The 19,367-nt window shown below is 40.1% G+C and overlaps 2 protein-coding genes across 4 annotated transcripts in view; one reads left to right on the forward strand and one right to left on the reverse strand.

Annotated features, from left to right (window-relative positions):
- Positions 1-602: 602 nt before the first annotated feature.
- Positions 603-15,287, reverse strand: mtfr1l (mitochondrial fission regulator 1-like). 2 transcript variants are annotated; one of them, XM_034159685.1, is made up of 8 exons: positions 15,201-15,287; positions 14,128-14,287; positions 13,894-14,001; positions 13,653-13,762; positions 11,915-12,126; positions 3,023-3,401; positions 2,698-2,844; positions 603-1,974 (listed from the first exon to the last, which is right to left on the reverse strand). In XM_034159685.1, exons 2-7 carry the CDS (start codon positions 14,140-14,142, stop codon positions 2,727-2,729), a joined length of 942 nt encoding a protein of 313 aa, XP_034015576.1. In that variant the 5' UTR covers positions 14,143-14,287; positions 15,201-15,287; the 3' UTR covers positions 603-1,974; positions 2,698-2,726. The 2 variants fall into 2 exon arrangements, with proteins under 2 accessions (XP_034015576.1, XP_034015575.1); XM_034159684.1 differs by having other exon boundaries at positions 15,172-15,265.
- A 1,034-nt stretch (positions 15,288-16,321) lies between these two features.
- The window catches only part of si:ch211-15d5.11 (nuclear receptor coactivator 7), a 32,112-nt gene continuing 29,066 nt past the window's right edge, over positions 16,322-19,367 (forward strand). The window contains exon 1 of one of the 2 annotated variants that reach the window (XM_034159680.1): positions 16,322-16,462. The gene's annotated coding sequence lies outside the window, so the exon portion shown is untranslated. Of the gene's footprint in view, positions 16,463-18,986; positions 19,030-19,367 lie in introns of those variants that run through there. The other variant, XM_034159681.1, reaches the window with a different exon arrangement.

Below are 19,367 nucleotides of genomic sequence, written 5' to 3' on the forward strand. Positions count from 1 at the left end.
TTTAACACAGCCCCATTATGACAGTGAGACCTATTAACTGAACTCTCCACAGACACCTTCCTGTCTCTGAAATAGGCAGGAAGTCCACCGCGGAGGTGAAGAGGTACAAAGTAGGCCAAGGACTACATGGAAAATAGACTGAGTCACCGAGGGGCCAGATCACCATGGGAAAGAATGTAGGTTAACAATGATCCTCAAAACTACAGACCTACAAGTGAAGCACCCCCCCCCCCCCCAAAAAAAAAGGTTGAAAGCTTCCACTTATTCTGCTTACCAGATAAAACAACTACCAGATGACATGAAAGCTAGTTTATCCTGAACAACTGTGTGAGGGCTAACATATGTTAAACTGTAGGAGCAGCCTAATGTAACGGTACATAAACCCTTACATAACTTCATAACTCAAACTAACTAGCAAACATGCTGTTCATTTGATGAAATGTGATGAAGGGTGGACGAGGAGGATTCAGTACCAGCTTATAATATAAAATAAACTAACACGATTGATTTCATGAAGCTGTTGCACCCCCATGTGGTGATATCGAGCACTGTAAGGCATGCAGCAAAAAAAAAAAAAAAAGAAAAAAAAAAGATAAGGCTTCAAACTGTCAGGTCATCTTTTATTTAGAAGATGTAATATAAAATAAAATAAAAACCCTACATGTAGTAATGTGAGAAGTTCAGAATAAAGTCAGTAAATTATTCTGGAAAACCAACTACACATTTGCTGTGGAAACAGTCTTCTGAAGAGGATTTTGTTTTGTTTTTTTAAACACACATTCAGCAACAGATTGAACACGGTTAACTTATGTCTGAAAACATCGGAATCTTAAATCTGAGGAAGGTGAATGCAATTAGAAAACAAATTAAAAAACAAAAACATTCTGAACAGGCAGCAGGGGTGAGGTCAAACGTATGGCACGTGAAACAGTGTGTGGAATAAATCAGGCAACAAGATCCGCTGTAAGGCGTCAAAAAAGTTTCAACACGAGTCTCACACACACACATACACAATAATCCTAAACTGTTCTGATATTTATACATCTCTCCATTAACTAAACTCACACCATCATAAAGCGGCACATTGTACACCACGGGAATATCTGCATTTTAAAAGACCTGCACAGAGTCACATGGGAAAAACAGCTGTAAAAAGAACAAAATGCTCATTTTACTTGCATACATCATGACATGTCCAAAAACAAACAAACAAAAAAAAAAAACAACTCCATAGTTCCTAAAACACTAAATCCACTCTTCACACCATGTCAAACTTATTGTTCTGGTTTTAAAATGACTGCATTGTTTGATGACGATACACATTTCTCACAAATGAAGGACAGGCATAGCTTTTGCAGGTACGGCGGAGCAAACTATGCAAACGATGCTGTGAACATTTGTACTCTCAGTGATGTAGTGGAAAATTTAACGGCAAAGCTCTGAGGTTATTTTGCTCATGCATACCGACAACTACAATGCATCTGCACGACTCCACTTTCCTGGAGGTTTTCAAGTACATGAGGTGACTTCTGTCCCCTTTCAAGAAAACTTAACAGAAGGAAAAAAAAAAAAAAAAAAAAAGCATTTAGGCAGGAAACTTGTTTTTATATGAATGTTCCTTAAAGGGGCATTCATATAGTAGTGATGTTATGGAAGTGAGCCCATTCAGCACTATGCTGCAACATAATACAGAACTGCACCTTTAACAGCCATCACAAACAGACTGAACAGCAGTGGGACAGTCGGTCAAGACACACACACACACACACACAAAAAGAATAAGAGTCTTTTTTCACAAAACCAGAAATCACATGTGGTCAGTGATGACAATACCATCAGGCGTTTGTTGCTCCCTGCTTGTACCACTCCGGCACTAACAAGTTCATGTTTGGTTTTCAGAAAACACGTTTTCTCTAATTTGGATCAAAGGAGCAAAGCTGGGGATCCTTGGTGACAAATTCCACAGGTAAAGGCCTAAAAATAGACAGAAACAGAAAATTAACAATTTCCAAGAACGTAGCATTCACTTTAAAGGATCCAGGGTTCAAAACCACCTGTGCCCTTTGTCCATGTAATGTGAAGTTGCACCCGGCGGGGCATTATAGCATTAAACTTGTGCCAAATCAAAATCCAGATCCATGTCGGATCCGCTGTGGTGACCCTGAGCAAAAAGGGACAAACCAAAAAAGAACTCAACATTTATTAACAACCTCTCACTGACCCACTTGCTGTGTATCTTTGTGGCCCCCTACACTTTGGAATTAATGCCACGAGATTCTAGTGGTGTTATTTTCAATTACTTACTAAAACTGAAATAACATGATGATACGATGATACTCGTACACCTCTACACAAACGCTGCAAAAATAATTTTGTATCAATTTAGCAGTGACTGAAAAAAAACAAACCAGTGAGGCAGATGTTGGAGCGATGTGCACAGTTAATGGGGTCTGTGATAAGAGATCATCCACACAGAAATGTACTAAATAACAGAAATAACACTGTTTTCTTATTAACAGCAGTTATGTTCTATAAAATGTAAACAAGAGAACCACAAGTACACACAACAGAAAATCAGCTTTTTTGGCTTCTCTCTTTTTGTACAGGGTCACCCCAACAGGTCAGATATGGATCCCCATGTTGATTTGTTAACATAACAAAAGCAGTAATAATAATATCATCTGTGTCTTCACTTACATGGAGCAGGTGATTGGGTCATTTTGAAACTACTTCCTTTTCAAAGTGGCGCTATCTTCTTCCTTCAGGACAAACTTTTTTCTCAGAGCTTCAGATATCAGAGAGGCTGAGTCTTCCTCTCTGAGAGACATGCAGCCTCTGTTATACCTACAGAAACAAAAGAACGTAAGAAAGCACCCTGTCACTCAATGAAGCAGTTCCCAAAGGGAAACAATTAAACTTTAATTGTGAATACTCTTGTGTATGGAAGCCCAGTAGAGTGTATAGAAGAACATCTGCGTTGGATGAAACACTGTGTCGTGTTTGGGCCACTGCTGTCTTTCACCTGTCTTTGTTCATCTTCATGCGGTTCATGTCTTTCAGGATATCCATGACGTCAGCAAAGCTGGTGGACTTGGACAGAGACACTGTATCCTCCTCTGCCTGCTTGAAGTCCTTGCTCGGCCTGTCCAGGTCAAAGGTTGCTGATGCCGTCATGGAGACAGGCGGCAGAGGGTCGGGGACCAACTCGGACACCACTGAGACCGCATCTTTCTCATCTTCCTCCTCCTCCTCTTCTTCCTCCTCTTCTGTGACATCACTGATGACAAAGGACGCGGCAGCTGTAGAAGCTGGCTGGTAGGATGCCGTCTCAAAGGGCGCCATAGAAAAGCTCATACTTGTGTCATTGGGAGAGAGCAGGTCAGGGGTCAGGGGGTTTGAGCCTACAAAGAACCATCAAAGCAATAACACAAACTGGAATAGTTGCACTGGGCATCATGTATCAATGTTGCGCACTTGTGGCGTAAATTTACGGTGTAAATCTGAAGTACACCAAAGCTGCCGTGACATGTATCAAGCAGTGTGCACCTGCCCATTTCCAGCGTACGCCCGACGTGACCTTGATAAATGCGGCGGGTGCGGCACTTTTGTCAATCAGGCATGAACATTTTCTCACTTTTCTCTCGTGTGTAAACACTCTCAAAGTTCAAACCTTAGTAGAAAAATAAGACCAACCTGTTTTCAGGCCCAAACATTTGTTTGAGAAATAAAAATAGAACGTTTTCCTATAAATAATTATGATGGCTTTTAGAACTAACAAATTTAATTTTAACGATAAACCTACGAGGTTGGACACATATAAGAAATTATTAATAGTGACTGACCAGTATTTCACAGATCGCATCTCTGCGTCCTGACGCCGCGCCTTTTTCCACTGAGTCAAACCTCGCTGCAGGTGTCTTTTTCCGAGTGAAGAACACAGTTATGAGTAGTTGTTGGTGCTCTTTTTTCTTCTGGGTGAGCAGATTCTTATAAACAGACACGAAGACCACAATGCACTGTAAAAAAAAGCATGCAAAATTGGACTAAAAAAATCCGCGAAACTGCGAGGCCGCGAAAGGTGAACCTCGTTATAGCGAGAGACCACTGTATTCTTTTCATGTCAATAATTCTTGACGTGGATATTTGCTCGCTCAATTAATAAGACACGCCTAATTTTTCAGATTTCTTTATTCTTAAAATGTATTTCTTTATTTATTTTATTGTAACAAACGAATGGAGAAAACAAAACCTGACTGCAGCACGGGCGAAGGGAATGACAACACTACAGTTGTAATTATCAATTCCATTGTCTAAAACGATCACACCACATAAAGTTAAGCTCAGCGCTGCTCTGGCTCCAGGCTCAAAGTCTGGAGAAAAAGGCGAGCAGCGCTTTCTTTGCGGTCAGCGCTGTGGTCACGGATCGTGCTCGAGACCAACAATCCCGCAAAAGCGGGATTTGTATTAATTATTATGTAGTATAATCAAGAAAGTGTTATTTATTTAACATATGCATTGACTTGTGTGATGGCACTGTTTATCATTTTGATCATATTCATTTTTATGTGGATTCCAGCGCTGGTTCATTTTGGTGTATAATTTACGCCACCTCTCGACCTGGTGTATATTTTCAGCGCAGCATACGCCAACGACCACATTGATAAATGCCAAGTAGCGCAGCCATTTTGGTGTACACCCCATATACGCTCAAATATCGCCGTACGCAACGTTGATACATGAGGCCCACTGTGACGACAGAAATGCAGATTGGCTTCATTTCTAATCTGTTGTTTCCATAGAGACCCTTGTTGCTCATATTTGATCTCTTTCCCCAACCAAAACTTGAATGTTGTGACAGAATCTACAGTACAATAGCAATATTTGATGAGACAAGTAGTATTTTGCATACCATAGATGAAACTATCATGAAGGTGTGAGGTTGAGCTGGCTAAAAGTGAAATATTTAGATTAGGTGAGGGTAAAAATCTCACTTTATAATCACTCTTTTCAAATTAAACTGCACTTAAGTTTAAGATTGCTCTAAACTGGGTCATAAAACTAGGAATAGCATGATACCACTGTTTCATACGATACCAGCACTGCAACCTTCAGTATCTACTAATACAACACCATTCTGATACATTTTCCCCTATCTTGAAATAACTATTTTGTTCAAAAATATATTTATCTGTATGTACTTTGTTAATCTCGCGACCAAAGTAAAAGCCATCTGAAACTAGTAAGCCCCTTGTTTTGCATGTGGGGTCGCCACTGCAAATCCGAGGTGGATCTGCATGTTAAATTGTCATGGGTTTTACGCTGGATGCCCTTCCTGACGCAACTCCACATTACATGGACAAATATGGCAGGGGTGGGATTTGAACCGGGAACCTTCTGCACCAAAACCATGCGCACTAACCATTTGGCCACCCTGCAAAAGCCATCAGAAACTATGGAACAAATATTCTACTCCACTAAAGGAAAATATACACAACACAACACAACACGACTCCACAACTGCAAATTAAGACTCTGACTGGATCAGATTTTGTTTTGGTTTTTAATTCCAATATCCAATCCAGTCATTTTTGTCAATATTGGGCAGATACTGATCTAAAGTACCTGATCAGTACATCCTTAAAAAAAAAAAAGAAAAAAAAAAAGAAAAGAAAAAGTTGCATACCACCATGAACAAAAGTCCCATCTGTCAAAGACAGCTGAAACACCAAAAAAACAACAACAACAAAAAACCCGCCCTCTTTAGACATCAAAGAGAGGGCTAAAAATTGTAATTCTTCAACACTGACATTTTAACAGCTGCTGCAGTCTCGTGTGCCGATTGGTCAGCTCTGAGCTGGGGTCACTTTGCCAGAAACATCTATTTTATTTATGTATTTATTTATTTTACTGCAGACTAATGCTGAACACTTTATGCATAAATTCTTCTGCAGACAGAGGCGACACATCAGCAACCCCTAAACGGATCATGCTGACAGGGGGGAAAAAATAAATGCTGAAGCGGTCACCCATTTCTTCATGTAACATGATCCTTGCTGCCAACACGGATGCTTTGTCACCTCTCAGGCGCGGTCTGAATTAAGCACTGGCTTTTCCTCCTGGTGAGACAGACAACAGTCTGCAGGATGATGCAAGAGCCTACAGGTACCTACTTGTGCACGTTTCTGACAAAAAGCACATCTTGTTGTTATGTAGATTCTGTCACATTCACACTTGGACTGACATGAAGCATTACCTGTTACAAACTGTACCCAAGCTCATCATTGCAGTACTAAATTAATCTTTAATCTGTTTGACAGCACCTCATGGACCAGCAGGCTAAAGGGGGACTTTAGCATAACAGCAAATAGTCGGGCAGATAGTCAACAATTCATCCAAAAAATGTTTATTTAAAATTACTTGTGGGGGGGAAAAAAATATGAAGGCATTTTGTTGAATTTCATGTTATTAAGAAAATATCATATAATTATTATTAATTTTAAATTATTAATAAGTTAATGCGCTGCAATAGACCGGCATCCTGTCCAAGGTGTACCCCGCCTCTCGCCCTATGGAAGCAGGTACAGAAAATCAATGAATGAATGAATGAATAATAAATAAACAATGAATTAGTGAAGCAGATAGATTAAATCTGTGACTGACTGTTTATTTCAATCAATCAATCAATCAATTTTTTTATATAGTGCCAAATCACAACAAACAGTTGCCCCAAGGCGCTTTATATTGTAAGGCAAGGCCATACAATAATTATGTAAAACCCCAACGGTCAAAACGACCCCCTGTGAGCAAGCACTTGGCTACAGTGGGAAGGAAAAACTCCCTTTTAACAGGAAGAAACCTCCAGCAGAACCAGGCTCAGGGAGGGGCAGTCTTCTGCTGGGACTGGTTGGGGCTGAGGGAGAGAACCAGGAAAAATACATGCTGTGGAGGGGAGCAGAGATCGATCACTAATGATTAAATGCAGAGTGGTGCATACAGAGCAAAAAGAGAAAGAAACAGTGCATCATGGGAACCCCTCAGCAGTCTACGTCTATAGCAGCATACCTAAGGGATGGTTCAGGGTCATCTGATCCAGCCCTAACTATAAGCTTTAGCAAAAAGGAAAGTTTTAAGCCTAATCTTAAAAGTAGAGAGGGTGTCTGTCTCCCTGATCTGAATTGGGAGCTGGTTCCACAGGAGAGGAGCCTGAAAGCTGAAGGCTCTGCCTCCCATTCTACTCTTACAAACCCTAGGAACTACAAGTAAGCCTGCAGTCTGAGAGCGAAGCGCTCTATTGGGGTGATATGGTACTACGAGGTCCCTAAGATAAGATGGGACCTGATTATTCAAAACCTTATAAGTAAGAAGAAGAATTTTAAATTCTATTCTAGAATTAACAGGAAGCCAATGAAGAGAGGCCAATATGGGTGAGATATGCTCTCTCCTTCTAGTCCCCGTCAGTACTCTAGCTGCAGCATTTTGAATTAACTGAAGGCTTTTTAGGGAACTTTTAGGACAACCTGATAATAATGAATTACAATAGTCCAGCCTAGAGGAAATAAATGCATGAATTAGTTTTTCAGCATCACTCTGAGACAAGACCTTTCTGATTTTAATTGTGTAAATGCAAAAAAGCAGTCCTACATATTTGTTTAATATGCGCTTTGAATGACATATCCTGATCAAAAATGACTCCAAGATTTCTCACAGTATTACTAGAGGTCAGGGTAATGCCATCCAGAGTAAGGATCTGGTTAGACACCATGTTTCTAAGATTTGTGGGGCCAAGTACAATAACTTCAGTTTTATCTGAGTTTAAAAGCAGGAAATTAGAGGTCATCCATGTCTTTATGTCTGTAAGACAATCCTGCAGTTTAGCTAATTGGTGTGTGTCCTCTGGCTTCATGGATAGATAAAGCTGGGTATCATCTGCGTAACAATGAAAATTTAAGCAATACCGTCTAATAATACTGCCTAAGGGAAGCATGTATAAAGTGAATAAAATTGGTCCTAGCACAGAACCTTGTGGAACTCCATAATTAACTTTAGTCTGTGAAGAAGATTCCCCACTTACATGAACAAATTGTAATCTATTAGACAAATATGATTCAAACCACCGCAGCGCAGTGCCTTTAATACCTATGGCATGCTCTAATCTCTGTAATAAAATTTTATGGTCAACAGTATCAAAAGCAGCACTGAGGTCTAACAGAACAAGCACAGAGATGAGTCCACTGTCCGAGGCCATAAGAAGATCATTTGTAACCTTCACTAATGCTGTTTCTGTACTATGATGAATTCTAAAACCTGACTGAAACTCTTCAAATAGACCATTCCTCTGCAGATGATCAGTTAGCTGTTTTACAACTACCCTTTCAAGAATTTTTGAGAGAAAAGGAAGGTTGGAGATTGGCCTATAATTAGCTAAGATAGCTGGGTCAAGTGATGGCTTTTTAAGTAATGGTTTAATTACTGCCACCTTAAAAGCCTGTGGTACATAGCCAACTAACAAAGATAGATTGATCATATTTAAGATCGAAGCATTAAATAATGGTAGGGCTTCCTTGAGCAGCCTGGTAGGAATGGGGTCTAATAAACATGTTGATGGTTTGGATGAAGTAACTAATGAAAATAACTCAGACAGAACAATCGGAGAGAAAGAGTCTAACCAAATACCGGCATCACTGAAAGCAGCCAAAGATAACGATACGTCTTTGGGATGGTTATGAGTAATTTTTTCTCTAATAGTTAAAATTTTGTTAGCAAAGAAAGTCATGAAGTCATTACTAGTTAAAGTTAATGGAATACTCAGCTCAATAGAGCTCTGACTCTTTGTCAGCCTGGCTACAGTGCTGAAAAGAAACCTGGGGTTGTTCTTATTTTCTTCAATTAGTGATGAGTAGAAAGATGTCCTAGCTTTACGGAGGGCTTTTTTATAGAGCAACAGACTCTTTTTCCAGGCTAAGTGAAGATCTTCTAAATTAGTGAGACGCCATTTCCTCTCCAACTTACGGGTTATCTGCTTTAAGCTACGAGTTTGTGAGTTATACCACGGAGTCAGGCACTTCTGATCTAAAGCTCTCTTTTTTAGAGGAGCTACAGCATCCAAAGTTGTCTTCAATGAGGATGTAAAACTATTGACGAGACACTCTATCTCACCCACAGAGTTTAGGCAGCTACTCTGCACTGTGTTGGTATATGGCATTAGAGAACATAAAGAAGGAATCATATCCTTAAACCTAGTTACAGCGCTTTCTGAAAGACTTCTAGTGTAATGAAACTTATTCCCCACTGCTGGGTAGTCCATCAGAGTAAATGTAAATGTTATTAAGAAATGATCAGACAGAAGGGAGTTTTCAGGGAATACTGTTAAGTCTTCTATTTCCATACCATAAGTCAGAACAAGATCTAAGATATGATTAAAGTGGTGGGTGGACTCATTTACTTTTTGAGCAAAGCCAATAGAGTCTAATAATAGATTAAATGCAGTGTTGAGGCTGTCATTCTCAGCATCTGTGTGGATGTTAAAATCGCCCACTATAATTATCTTATCTGAGCTAAGCACTAAGTCAGACAAAAGGTCTGAAAATTCACAGAGAAACTCACAGTAACGACCAGGTGGACGATAGATAATAACAAATAAAACTGGTTTTTGGGACTTCCAATTTGGATGGACAAGACTAAGAGTCAAGCTTTCAAATGAATTAAAGCTCTGTCTGGGTTTTTGATTAATTAATAAGCTGGAATGGAAGATTGCTGCTAATCCTCCGCCCCGGCCCGTGCTACGAGCATTCTGACAGTTAGTGTGACTCGGGGGTGTTGACTCATTTAAACTAACATATTCATCCTGCTGTAACCAGGTTTCTGTAAGGCAGAATAAATCAATATGTTGATCAATTATTATATCATTTACCAACAGGGACTTAGAAGAGAGAGACCTAATGTTTAATAGACCACATTTAACTGTTTTAGTCTGTGGTGCAGTTGAAGGTGCTATATTATTTTTTCTTTTTGAATTTTTATGCTTAAATAGATTTTTGCTGGTTATTGGTAGTCTGGGAGCAGGCACCGTCTCTACGGGGATGGGGTAATGAGGGGATGGCAGGGGGAGAGAAGCTGCAGAGAGGTGTGTAAGACTACAACTCTGCTTCCTGGTCCCAACCCTGGATAGACACGGTTTGGAGGATTTAAGAAAATTGGCCAGATTTCTAGAAATGAGAGCTGCTCCATCCAAAGTGGGATGGATGCCGTCTCTCCTAACAAGACCAGGTTTTCCCCAGAAGCTTTGCCAATTATCTATGAAGCCCACCTCATTTTTTGGACACCACTCAGACAGCCAGCAATTCAAGGAGAACATGCGGCCAAACATGTCACTCCCGGTCTGATTGGGGAGGGGCCCAGAGAAAACTACAGAGTCCGACATTGTTTTTGCAAAGTTACACACCGATTTAATGTTAATTTTAGTGACCTCCGATTGGCGTAACCGGGTGTCATTACTGCCGACGTGAATTACAATCTTACCAAATTTACGCTTAGCCTTAGCCAGCAGTTTCAAATTTCCTTCAATGTCGCCTGCTCTGGCCCCCGGAAGACAATTGACTATGGTTGCTGGTGTCGCTAACTTCACATTTCGCAAAACAGAGTCGCCAACAACCAGAGTTTGATCCTCGGTGGGTGTGTCGTCGAGTGGGGAAAAACGGTTAGAGATGTGAACGGGTTGGCGGTGTACACAGGGCTTCTGTTTAGAACTACGCTTCCTCCTCACAGTCACCCAGTCAGCCTGCTTTCCCGGCTGCTCGGGATCTGCCAGGGGGTAACTAACGGCGGCTAAGCTACCTTTGTCCGCACCGACTACAGGGGCCTGGCTAGCTGTAGAATTTTCCACGGTGCGGAGCCGAGTCTCCAATTCGCCCAGCCTGGCCTCCAAAGCTACGAATAAGCTGCACTTATTACAAGTACCGTTACTGCTAAAGGAGGCCGAGGAATAACTAAACATTTCACACCCAGAGCAGAAAAGTGCGGGAGAGACAGGAGAAGCCGCCATGCTAAATCGGCTAAGAGCTAGTAGCTACGCTAAGCTAGCGGATTCCTAAAAACACCCAAAGTGAATAATGTGTAAATAATTTAGAGGTGATTCAACAGAAGGAGTGCTTTAGTTAAGGCATGTAAAGATTACACTGGGAAACAAATCGTAATCTAGATAACTAGATCAATCTAACTGCGCAGATTAAACAGCTAACAGATACAGAAAAACACTGCTGTGCTCCGGAACAGGAAGTGATATAAATGCTGAGCAACCCGTTGTAAAGGTGATTTTAAAAGTTAATCGCACACTTAAACAAAAGCAAAACTGGGTAGAATGGAAAAAAAGTCCATCAACTTTTAGCAAACTTTTACTCCGAAGTGTGTTACTCTTACGTTTGACTCTCACATTCTTAATACGGACCCTGAGCTACATTACACTCTTCTCTTACTTAGACAATCTCACATATAGGACTTTAAAAAAATCAGGACAGCAGCTAGTTCATGTTCCTGTACCTACTTTAGAGCACATCAGGCAATCTGTTTAAAACTGACAAGAATAGAGAATACTTTATTGTGTGGTACTTTCTCATGACGCTTCAGGTTAGTTTTGTCCAAACAGGAGGTAAACATGTAAAGTGATGCTAAAACATCTTGGTAGCTGACCTGATAATAAAAATTATAGTCACATACACGAGAAGAGAACTGCTAAATCTATATTACTCAAATCTCCTGGATGAGTCCCAGTTTTAAACAGCAACATTAAATGTGTAAAATGAGAGTTTGGGATGTTTCGGTATGCTTTGACTTTTTATTACTGTTCAACTCAAACTTTAAATTCAAATTATAGACTGGAAAAATGTGCAGTCTGCAATTCCCCAGTTGGATTACGCACCAGAATCACTTGCAACAATCTTGGCGATTTGTGCACGGAGTTTGCTGAGCTCATCCTGCAGGGCGGTAGTCCGGTTCAGTGCAGTCACTCCGGGTTTCCTTAAGCCCTCCATCTTTTTTCCCTCACGGCGGAAGTTGGGGACAGACGAGTTCCTGTGGAGCACCAGGAGCGGAGTAGGCCGCCACTCATGTTTTAAAGGACGTGTGTCACTCCTAAAATGAGAGAAGTGTGTGAATAGTTACATCAAACAGCAGAAAGTAAGAGGATGATTCTGCCTTCTGACCTGTGATGACCAGGCAGGCAGTCGTCAAAGGTATTCCCATCTCAAATATTTTTAAGGCTGTTGCTTTAAGTGAATTTACCATGTCAGTGTGTGCAATGAATCATGGGTACGCCCAAAGGTCATGGGTGATAAATATGACCCGGAAGCGATAAGCCGCCAATGTTTTGATAGCGACGTAGAAAAGGTCAGCACAAATTAATGGAAAAGTTGATTTAGTACATGATTTTGGACAGATGAAATTCATGGAAATGGAAGATATGGGGATGAGCTTGGATGATTTTCAGCGCTAGGCAGTGCTGAATTTAAAAACATTTTTGAAAAAACGAGGAACAGAGGGAAATGAAAAGAAGAGTTGGTGGCACGAGCGTTCAAGAAATTAACATCGTAATCTTGCCGGACTCGGAACACGTTGTCCAACAAAACCGGGCAGATTATGAATCACTACTTAGGACCAATGATGGGAAAATGATAAAGCAGTTGTTAAGAGCTACATAAACAAACATGGACATTCATGTTTTCCATAAACAGCGGTATCACAGCTCATTCAAATGTCATATTTACGCAAATTAACAATAGCAATAAAACAGTTCTAATAAGCTTCCATAACATATTACCGGTTCATTCAAGGAACAATAATTGAAATTTGTCTAAAAACAACGATATAACAGGTGGCTTCGATCCTCGTCACAAACATAAACCAATGTCGGTGTACGACTTCCCCAGTGTGCGCTAAAATGCTCCGCTTTCAGTAATTCTGCAACTAGCTCACACTAAACTTGCTAAGAATGGAAGCGCAGACACTCAACCTTTAATATTTTCACAATGACATTTTAATATGCCACAGGTTTGAAGCCTGTAAAACACTGTCAGCACTTGCACTGTTCTATTGTCAACTGACCTTTGACCGGAAGAGCTAGCAGGACCTTTAGCAACGCTGCGCATACTCCTGCTGAGATAGTGACTTCGCTTATTGATCCAGTACCATATGGAAACCAAGAATTGATATTAGTATGCTAGCATTGGTTTTTAAACTACCCATTGCCGTGGTTTGTGCACAACCCTAACCCTGACCCCAATGTTAACAATACATTTTCAGCTTGGGTTACGTACAGCTTCAATGCCATGATGTCCCTCTTTATCTTGTGATAATCATGGTGGGTTCATATTAGATGTATTTGTAATTACGAACATTTGATTGAGAAAGTACCAGAAACCAATGCAGTGAAACATATTAATGATCCTTAAATAAACTAGGAAAATCTAGCACAGAGTTTAAAGAAGATTAGAGTCACAAACGTTGGATTTACTGCAGCACTACAGTATTTCATTCCATGAAACTGTACATGTGCATTTAATTACATAGTAACACACTGTAGGTGGACTGCAAAAAACTGACAGATTCATTTAGCTCCATACGGACAGTGTCTGTTACAAAGGGCGTGACTGTTTACCTACCGAACTCTAGCATAAGTCTCTTCTTCATCTGCAACAATCCAGGCTATGTCAGCTAAAGTAGGAACCATTGGGCCATCCACAGAACGCAAAGGAGGGAGGCCTGGTAATTCCTATCATAGAAACAATGAAAGAAGGTTTGTCCAAAAAAAACAAAAAACAGTACAATTAATAAACATAAGACTTTCCAACACAATAACAGTGATAAAAATCCAATCAGGGTCAGCTACAACGTGGTATCTACCTGGAAACATGCCCGCTGTGGAGGTTTGAGTGGAAGAGTGGAACCGATTCTCCTGACAACACTGCGGGCAGACCCATGAGGCTTGTTCTGCCAAATGGGAATAATTTCCTACATTGTAAGATAAAATATAATCTTAGTAGTTCCAAAACATTACAATACTTAGGGTACAATCATGTTTCAAAGATGGGTACAGATTTATGTAAGATACAACTACCAGCGTGAATGACAACTTACATCTTCTGTTTCCATAATAACGGGTCAGTCACATCCGCTGGTCACATGCACGCCAATGCTTTGTGCGAGCAGTGGCTGAAGACAAACTGGCTCAGTAAATACGTTTCATGTTACTCTGACAGCTAACTCTTCATCCACAAATCAGCGACCATGAGTGCATCTGTTAACATGCAGCAACAGAGTTAGCTCACCAAATGTAAAGAAGAACATAAATACTGTGCAAATATTTCACCAGATTTTATTAAAACAGTTTATTTTCTGCTTCACATAATCAGAAAAAGTAGTTTTTAGTTTTTGGGTGAAATATTTGGATTTGATGAGAGCTACTTGCTTTGATAAACATTTAACTGATCATTATAACAATAAAAAATAAGGTGTAGCTATAAATCGTCATTTACTGCACAAGCTATTTGCTGACTGAATGAAATCTGCACTTATTTTAATAATTTTAACTCATTTATCAAACATCCAAACTTAAAATATTTTTTCCACATTTATGTAATTTTAAACGGAAGATTTTATGCATTTTTTTGTATGTTATTTAGACAAAACAAAGCATGAAATTTTTGACTTTTATTATTTTCAGATATTTCATCAACTTTTTCATCAAGATCCGAAGGATAGGTTCCAAAAAAATAAAAATCACCATGCATAAACAGAATTATTATTATTACTGAAAGGGGAAAACCTCACCAGAGCTGAAAAGAATATCTGATCAATACATTAATTCTCAACTTCGATTATTGTTCAAACCAGTTGTTCTCTCGTTGCACTTCCTGGATTGCGATTATTTGTCTGTTGTATATCACCGCAAAGATAATGTTGTGTTCTGGATCGCTAGTCAGATCAAATAAAATCTAAACAGGTATTACATCAATTAGAAGATAAATTGATAATAATGTAGCCGCATCCAGCCGTCACTTAGCATTAGCAGGCCATGGTCAACCTCCACCGTGCATTTGACAAGCATGTCGGCCACTGCTTTTTCCTTATCGCCACAATCTGAAAAAAATATTGCCTATAAAATGTACTGTATATTATAACCGCGTATTTAAAAGTTGGACTCTGTTTACAATAAATAAGTTGTTTCTCCTCGTCGTCTTTCAGTCTTGCGTGTTGTCGCTAAAATCCTGTTCCTCCTTTCGCTGTGATTTCATTGGCTGAAACGTTATGCTGCGTTCGGGTGAACCCGTAACTCCGAATATCGAGCTCCGACTCGGAAAACAGCCGTTCAAGTCAGAATTCCAAGTCGGAAACTCTTGACTTGTTTTTCATTCGTATCCGTGAAGACCTTGATTGCCGATCTGTCGTCACAGCGATGTGGCGACGCACATAGTGAGCGTTAACAGAATGACATTTTGGCTAATTGTTACTTGTATTTAGTGTTTGATGGAGAGTGACTTCAGTTGTGGACCTTGGTGTTGCTTTCAGTACGAAGGTGGGTCCTCAAACCAGGAGCCAGAGAACGAAAATATTACAGAAAGAAGCTTGGACGCCTAAAATACCGACTGGAATTAACAACTTCCGATATGCAATCGAACGCAGCATTAGCACAACAAGAGAATTCACGACCCCCTCGCTCTCTCTTTTTTTTAAACATTTCCCAAAATCAATCAATCAATCAATTTTTTATATAGTGCCAAATCACAACAAACAGTTTCCCCAAGGCGCTTTATATTGTAAGGCAAGGCCATACAATAATTATGTAAAACCCCAACGGTCAAAACGACCCCTTGTGAGCAAGCACTTGGCTACAGTGGGAAGGAAAAACTCCCTTTTAACAGGAAGAAACCTCCAGCAGAACCAGGCTCAGGGAGGGGCAGTCTTCTCCTGGGACTGGTTGGGGCTGAGGGAGAATCAACTCAAAATCAACTGGAAAAGTTGCTTTTTATGTTAAACTTTGTAACTGGTGAAAACGAAAAAAGCAGCTGTAATACCAGATTCTGACACTGTCTGAAAAAGCAATTCCAAAAATGTTTTTGAAATTGGCTTAAAATATTTAAAGCTCCACCGGTAACATTTATTTTAAGTATAAACTTTTATAAATAAAAAATAGCAAAAATCTATTAGCTATTTTAGAATTTAAAAAAGTGGAAATATAAGAAAAATATATGTTATTTACTTCCGCCTTCGCTTGTGTTCGCGCGTTCAGGTTTTCTCTGCGCTAGACATGGGGAATTCTGGAGGGAACTATCTTGAAGTGTATCTTTGAATGGGCCTGAACTGAATGGGCGGAGCTTGAATGTTGAACTTGTGTTGTCTGCGGTGATATCACCGCAATATGAATGCGCACTCATGTGATCTTCGCCCATCTCCATCTGCAGGCGACAGGCAGGTCAGTAAATGCAAATAAATGTTGCATTGGAACCGTTGATTTTTGATAACATGCTGTTTGTCCTCCTCTATGTCGCCAGAATGCTTTTAATTCTGCATGATGACTGCTGATTGCACTGAGCAATTCAACCATATTGCTCATAGCACTTTGTAAAGATTGCAAAAGGATAAGCCTGCTTGAAATTCTGTTTTCTCTTGGTTATGTGCTGCAAAAAGTCCAGGATTTAGCCACATGTGTTCCGATGGGATGATGCCCTAAGAGTCATCATGTCTCAGAAATCTATTTTAGGGTGATCACATGAGTATTGTGTATTACACTGTTGTCAGCATGGCACTGCTTTGATTGGCAGTTTAAATTGAAACCTGGCTACATCATTGTGTGAAGGTCACTTTGATATAGGTAACAGCAAATTTTACTTTCATGCCCAAAGGTGAAGTTGGGAAGTGAAACTTTGAAATATTCCTCATATATAGTGACTGCAGCAGAAATGAGGCGATGTGATAATTTAAGTCTAATGAAACAATTTTTTTACACAATGACTTGCTGTTTCACTGTGTTGAAAACCAAACGCTTCATAAATTAGAATATTTATATCTCTTCCAGGGGCGGATCTAGGTTAAGGTGAAGGGGGAGGGGGGGGGTAGACCTAGTTAGGTGTGTCAAAAGCATGTTGGGGCATGCCCTGCAGAAAACTTGAAAAAAAAAATCTATAGCTATTTTCCTGCATTGTCTTGCAATCTGTGAAGTGACATACTAAGTCTTTAGTCATTGTTTTTAATGCACAATATTTATTTTAAACAGTGTAAATCTTCTAATTCTGCATCCAGCAGCTTTCATCAATCAGCCTTTGTTTATACAAGACCTTTCCCATATTTGATCAAACCTTTGTTCTGTGCCTTTTTTGGGGGGGGGGGGGTCTTCAAACAGTAAATAACCAGTTCCTTCAGAAATTGTTTAAAAAATGATAATCCTGTAACATTCAGTATTCTTTTAAGTTTGGAAAGGAATAGTAAAAAGAATAAAATGGCATCTTGTAATCCTCAATAATATTAGCCTAGAAACAAACCCTCCATGAAGTCACCAGTACATTTTCTCAAGAGCTGGTTTTGAAGCTCAAATGGGGTTGCTCTGGATGTCACTATCTTGGTCGTGCCCAACTCTGCAGTAGACAAGATCGGCATGACTTAGGCAGAATGAATGAAGCCCAAACACACCCCTCATTTTGCAGTGACCAAAACAAATTAGACTAAGCCTTAGCCTAATGCAAGACCTAGGCTTGCATGCTAACTTTGGGTAACACATTTTGTACAAATATTTGGTTAACACATTTTTGTGGACTGTGCGGTTGTTTTCATAACGGGTGGCTTGGGTGTGGGTGTTAAAAACTATGATCAGTGTATTGGCTCAGTAACCATTGTCCCATCTCTGGAGCTAGTATCACCAAGCTGCCTGCTAATTAGTGGTAACCTGATGCTAACATACAAATTAAATAATATGAAAGTTTCACTCAGCAAAAATTCTGGAGCACAGATTTCTCCATTGGTCCATTAGTACAATTAACCACATGGCATGCCATATTATCTCAGATATGTTTTAAAAAGAAATGTAAAAAACCCTCAGAAAGGATACAGTCAAGTCCACAGCAGCTAGCAACCACTGCTAGCAGTGCTCGGAATCATCTCACTGGCACACACTATCTATCATTAAAAGTAACCACGACCCAAAAGAATTTATACTTTTATGGGTTAAACTCATAATTTTTTTATGAGTTATAAAAAAAGGGGAGTGACTCATTTCTGCAGCCCACCAAGTAGCTGTTTAAGGAATTGTGAGTTTTGGAACTTCTGTATTGGTTTCATTTTCCCGCAGCGGAGGTTGGAGTCAAGTTTGGGAGCATGCGCTGGTACTGTGCTTTGCTGCATCCACAACACCATGGAACCACCTTGGGTCCTGAATGGCGCCCACCCTAGCAGACAACCAGTCCATTCCTACATCTCTAAAATAACCATCTATCTGCCGTACCCAGGTGAAACGTGGGCACAGAGAAACAGGCCACATGGCCAAAATGTCAAAGCTGACGCTGCCTCACAATGCAAGTGATACTCCTCATCGTTGTCTCTCTTAGTAACCACTCATTTGATGTGAAGACATTCCCGCTGCGGTACCCAAAGATCCTCCCAAGACACCTAGTACTAAAGACACCCAGTCGTCACCTTAGGTCACTAGTTAGCGTCCAAGTCTTACAACCATAGCAAGACAGGCAGCACCAGGACCCTAAAGACATGGACCCTTTGTTTGCCAACATAGATATGGATATCACCAAACATCTCTGTCCAATGACCTCGTGACTCCATTAGCTCTATCCAAGCACCTCTTGATTTCAAAGGCAGAGAATCTAGAGGCATGTATGTGACTGCTGAGACAAGTGAATGTTTCTACAAGTTCAGCTCTTGCACCCCACGCAGATACATTTCTGATGACTGACTCCATTCCTCTCTCAGCTTCTCAAGTGCTGCGATGAGAGATTCCATTGATCCCGCAAAGATTACATCGTCCTTGAAGTCAAGGTCAGTAAACCTTTCCTGGAGCTCATATTTAATTTGTCCTGTCAATACCAAGAATTAGGCTATGGCAGACGACAAGAGCATCATATAAGTCCCCATGTATCCTCCTTGAGTTTTCCCCTTTATGATGTCATTATGCCATGAACATCATCCATGTCAAAAAATAGTTTTGGTGCAAAGAAATATGGTTAACATTTTCTAACAGGATTGAATGAATCATTTATTTGTAACATGCTCAGAACACGGCAGCGGTGACAAATAGTTGCTCAGCACACACACACAAATTTTGGCTACACCCTTGCTCCTGCTGAATCAGTTTGTATGACTCACATTTTTCTGCT

The sequence above is a fragment of the Thalassophryne amazonica genome, chromosome 19, assembly GCF_902500255.1.
Source record: "Thalassophryne amazonica chromosome 19, fThaAma1.1, whole genome shotgun sequence".
Taxonomy (NCBI): domain Eukaryota; kingdom Metazoa; phylum Chordata; class Actinopteri; order Batrachoidiformes; family Batrachoididae; genus Thalassophryne; species Thalassophryne amazonica.

Coding starts and splice junctions, on each gene's coding strand:
- mtfr1l (XM_034159685.1), bottom strand. Junction 13,763..13,893: donor CACAGCGGGCATGTTTCCAG/GTAGATACCACG, acceptor TTTCTATGATAG/GAATTACCAGGCCTCCCTCC. Junction 2,845..3,022: donor ATGAAGATGAACAAAGACAG/GTGAAAGACAGC, acceptor TTGTTTCTGTAG/GTATAACAGAGGCTGCATGT.